The following is a 4,887-nucleotide window of genomic DNA, read 5'->3' as shown; positions in this document are numbered from 1 at the left end:
GAGGAGGAGGAGGAGGAGGAGGAGGAGGAGGAGGAGGAGAGACTCAGATTGGTACCATACTGTGAAATGTGAAGAAAGGTTGAGGCATGAGGACTCCACCTTGGCAAATCACTGGGACGTGTGATACATCACAAGGTGAAGCTGAGGGATCAGTTCTGCTCTGTGCTTCACCTTTCACAGAAAATAAAACTGTAGCCCACTGATGCTAAACAGCTTGCCCAAATTGCACTGCACATGGGTCCACACCCATACACAAGATTCTGGCAGGTTTTCTGGTCCTAATCATTGCACTATACTTTACCCATCATCGGTGATGGATCAATTAGTGTCAAAGGAGACAAGGTTTCACTTACAAGTCTTCCCAGGAGCGGAGACGCTGACGCCTTCTCCCACAGTATAGATAGGGGTTACCGTGACTTTATACTCAGTGTCTGGAAGTAGAGTCTTCAGAAGGAGACTGTTTTGCACTCCAGGCACCATAACCTGAGTAGAAAGGAAAATACGATGACTGTGTGAGACTCCTACTCCCACTGGCCTCATAAAGAAGTGTGACTAGAGACATCTTGAAAGTGTCAGAAGTGAGCTAGAGAAAGGAAAGGCACTCATGCTAAAGCATCTCTCCCTGCCGTATCCCTTGCAGAAACTTTAGTCTATAAGCACCAAATAGGATTAACTCCACAGAATATCTCCTCTCAGTATCTTCTCAGCCTTCCTGGAGAAGACGGAGTGACCATCTGCCAAGCCAGCCGGTGTTTGTGTTTATAGAGTTCATTCTCCAACCCAGACCGTTGCTTATCTGTTCTGAAATGACTTGAGCATCCTCTTGCAAATCCAGCCTCCCCTATTTTCCTTCCTCAGTGATAACCTGACCCCAACATTTTATTCTTTCAATTAGAAAGGATGGGTGCCATCCAAGAGCAACAGAATAAAGCATCATGAGCCAAGTGTTGTTGTTTTTTTTTTTTTAGTTGAAACATATTTAACAGCAATACTCAAAAATTGCTGCAGCTTTCTTACATCTGGAAGGAGATGTCTTCTTCCATCTGGATCTGCTATCCCTCTGTGTCACTAAAACTGCCAGAAAAAAAAGAAATCCAGAGGCACGGGGACCCTGCACCAGCTGGTGTGCAATATGCCACGTGGCATACAGTATAAGTCTGCTGTTTCTAAGAGAATATTCTGAACCGCACATTCACTACAAAATACTGGGCCTATGCCCCAGCAACCAAATGCTGGCACTTCTCTGAGTTGTTGGGAACTTAATAATCACTGGAAAAAAATGTGAGTGTGTACAAATTGATCCAAGGGGGCTTAAAAGAGTCACAAGATCAAGACATCCAAAAAGGTTTTCCATTCCAGGGCTGGGTGAGATGCCAGCAGGCTGAGGCTATGTTTTCTCCTTCTGACAGAAGGAAGGAACTCATCGATCATGGAACGAGTCCTAGAAAACCTTTTGGTGAACCAAGAAGTAGCTATTGCTATGCTACAGCTAAGTTTTGACATGCCACCATCTTGGGTATAAGGAAAGCCTGCACTAGACAACCATAGTTCTGCTAACCAAAGACAGGAACACTGGAGTGTACAGGAGGTTGCATCATGTGGAATCTTGGGTAGGCAGTTATAAAAGTAGCAGCTCTGTTTTAATCTAGAGTGAGTTAGTCGAACCCTGGCAGGAAGGGCCGCAAGGCAGCTGTGGATGCCCTGACTTGCATTGCCTCGTCAAGGGTAGTATCCTTAGGGGTGTCTCTCTACAACAGAATGCTGGAGCAGAGCCCAGCTTTTCATTCCAGGCTGTCTAGCACACCACCCATGTAGATGCTCTTTAAATAAGGTCGGGTCTCACACTGGGAAGCATACAGCTTTGTTGCTGATCAAATGTAGCCTGTGGAATACTGTAAATCAGTGTGCTCACTCTGGAGGGTTCCCACTCCTTGCCAGAAAGTAGTTTCTGTGGTTTATAACAACAACCCTTAGTAAGTGCTAAAGGTTTGGTGCCACGTGCTACTAGAAGAATCTAAATCCAGGAAGTAGCTTCGTCATCACCATAACCCTTGAAGGTAGTGATATCACATTCACTTTATAGATATGGAAACAGACCCACATGGCCCAGTACAGGGACCATATTGAAACCCTAGAGATCTGATCTAGGGCCTGCTTAACCTTTGGGGGTTTATGCCATACAAGTATGCAGAGCAAACCCTTTTTTCCATCCTCATATTCATTATCAAGAGAAAAATGGAGAGCTGGAGAGATGACTCAGCAGGTAAGAGCACTGACTGCACTTCTGAAGGTCCTGAGTTCAAATCCCAGTTCAAAATCACATGGTAGCTCACAACCACCTGTAATGAGATCTGACGCCCTCTTTTGGTGTGTCTGAAGTCAGCTACAGTGTACTTACGTATAATAATAAATACATCTTTGGGCCAGAGCAAGCAGGGACTGAGCAAGCAGAGTTGACCGGAGTGAGCATGGTTGACCAGAGCAATCAGAGGTCCTAAAAATTCAATTCCCAACAACCACACGAAGGCTCACAACCATCTGTACAGTTACAGTGTACTCACAAACATAAAATAAATAAATAAATCTTAAAAAAAAAAAAAAGAGTTGCCGTGGTCATGGTGTCTCTCTCTGAGAGGACCTGATTTCAGTTACCAGCACATAACTCCAGCTGCAAGTGATGATGACTTCTGGCCTCTCCATGCCACCTTCACACAAGTGTGTGAACACACACGCATAAAAATAAAATTTAAAGAAAAGAGAAAAATGGAAATTCCCTCTGGGGTATGCAAATTTCATCCTGTTCAGTCTTTGCTTGTTTAAGTAAAAGAAAGTCAAATTATATATATTAATAGAAGCTCCTACTTAAAATACAGATGCTGCAGTCATAGCAGATGGTGCCTCTCATTTTTAAGACAACTCTGTGAAAGATGTTAGTGATTAAATGCAATGCAAATTCCACTAGGGAGCTTTGTGGTTTTAATGTTTTCAGATATGTAACTTTCCTGTCTTGCTCTCTGAGGGCTGTCTGGACCACATACAGCCAGCTGTGATTTGCAGAAGAAACTATAGAGGTCATACACTTTGCTGGGTCCCGTCCTGCAAAATTCCATTTTTAGACCTTGGTTTTCCTATGGTGATGGAGGAGAATTCAGAATTGTGTTTGTGGCATTGCTTTAATTCCAAACCACTGTGACCTGATACTTGTATCAAATACAATAAAGCAAAACCAATAGAGAAACGTGACTGGCACTCTTGGACTGTTACAGGAATGTTAAATAGCTGACAGGAGCTTTCCAAAACTTAATAACTCAGCCTGCAGAAGACTAAGACACACTTTAAATAGCCCCTCTTTAGATAAGGTTCACCAACCAGTCTTCAGTCTGCAGTTAACAGGCTATCGGATGCTAGGATCCCAAGCAGCCTTTTACAAGTAACAGAGACATCTCTGCTCTGACAAGACTGGGGTCGCTGTCTTTGGCACTCCTCAGTGCCATGAACCACTGTACAAAACAATCCTGATGAAATAGTGACTGCCATTTTTATATGTTGCAGCTCTTTTTTTCTTTTTCCTTTGAACTTTGATAGATTTCATTATGCCTTGACGTTCAGAAGTAATTCACATACCCTAACAGGTAAATTTAGTTCTTCTTGTTTCCTTTTTGTTTGCAATACTAAATGTGTATGCAGTTCTCCAAATTGAGTTCTACCCCATCCTTTGCCCACGAAAAAAACAATCAGCTGCTGGATGTGGTGGCGCATGCCTTTAATCCCAGCACTTGGGAGACAGAGGCAGGCGGCTTTCTGAGTTCAAGGCCAGCCTGTTCTACAGAACGAGTTCCAGGACAGGCAGGGCTACACAGAGAAACCCTGTGTACTCAAAAAACAAAATAAACAAATAAACAAACAAACAAACAAACAAATAAATAAATATCAGCTGTAACAGTGAAGAGAAAACTTGGGCCAATAATAAGAGAAAATATGTCTATGATCAGGACGTTTTCCTCTTTGCTTTCATAGTATGGGTTAGCCCTCTGTCTTTCCTGGGCAATCATTGTGTGTGCGTGTGCATGTGTGTGTGTTTATGCACATTCATATGTGTGCAGGTACATGTGTGTGTGGATGCATATGCAAATGTGTGCAGGTATGTGTGTAATAGCCAGAGGTCAATCATGAGTGTCATTTCTCAGGCACATCCACTCTTTTTTGTTTTTGAGATAGGGTCTCTCTGTGAGCTGTTATTTATTTAGTAGTTTAGGATAGCTGGCCAGCAAGCCCAGAGATCCACCTATCTCTGCCTTCCCCCGCCCCACCAGGATTACAGGAGCACCATCACATCCACACATATTATTTTTTTAATATGGCTTAATAATGTAACTCATTCCTCATCCTTTCAAGGCAAGCACTTTATTGTTTAAACTATCTCTTCACCTCAGACATCATCACTTTAAGATATCATTTCATCCACACGATTTCAAGGTCTTTTGACTTTGTCATTGACCTGCATCTCACTGTCCTAAACTCAGACACATCTGACTTTCTTCCTATCTCATTAATAAGGCAGGATGGGGAGATGTCACAGTGGGCACTCATAGCCCACACATAAGGACCTAACTTCAGATCCCCACAACCACATAAAAATCTGGGCATGGCCGCTCATGCCTATAACCCAGCATTAGGGAAATGGAGACTGGCAGATCCTGGAGACTTACATGCTATCCAGTCTAATAAAATGTCAAGCTGCAGATTCAATGAGAAATCCTGTCTCTAAAAATGAGGTGAATTACAGAGGAAGCTACCAGAAGTCAACCTCTAGTCTCCACAGAAGTATATACTTGTGCACGTTCTCTCTCTCTCTCTCTCTCTCTTTCTCTCTCTCTTCTCTTCTCT

At 43.0% G+C, this 4,887-nt stretch overlaps 1 protein-coding gene across 3 annotated transcripts in view; it reads right to left on the bottom strand.

The window, feature by feature from the left end:
• Col14a1 (collagen type XIV alpha 1 chain) overlaps nt 1-4,887 on the bottom strand; it is a 209,322-nt gene that overhangs the window by 101,262 nt on the left and 103,173 nt on the right. For all 3 annotated transcript variants that reach the window (XM_029469983.1, XM_021183602.2, XM_029469984.1), the window contains exon 20: nt 354-483. In XM_029469983.1, the coding sequence (XP_029325843.1) occupies nt 354-483 (130 nt within the window). The remainder of the gene's footprint in view (nt 1-353; nt 484-4,887) is intronic.

The sequence above is a fragment of the Mus caroli genome, chromosome 15 (genome assembly GCF_900094665.2).
Source record: "Mus caroli chromosome 15, CAROLI_EIJ_v1.1, whole genome shotgun sequence".
Taxonomy (NCBI): Eukaryota; Metazoa; Chordata; class Mammalia; order Rodentia; family Muridae; genus Mus; species Mus caroli.
The sequence above is the reverse complement of the archived record's forward strand: the minus strand, read 5'-3'. Positions and strand labels throughout refer to the sequence as shown.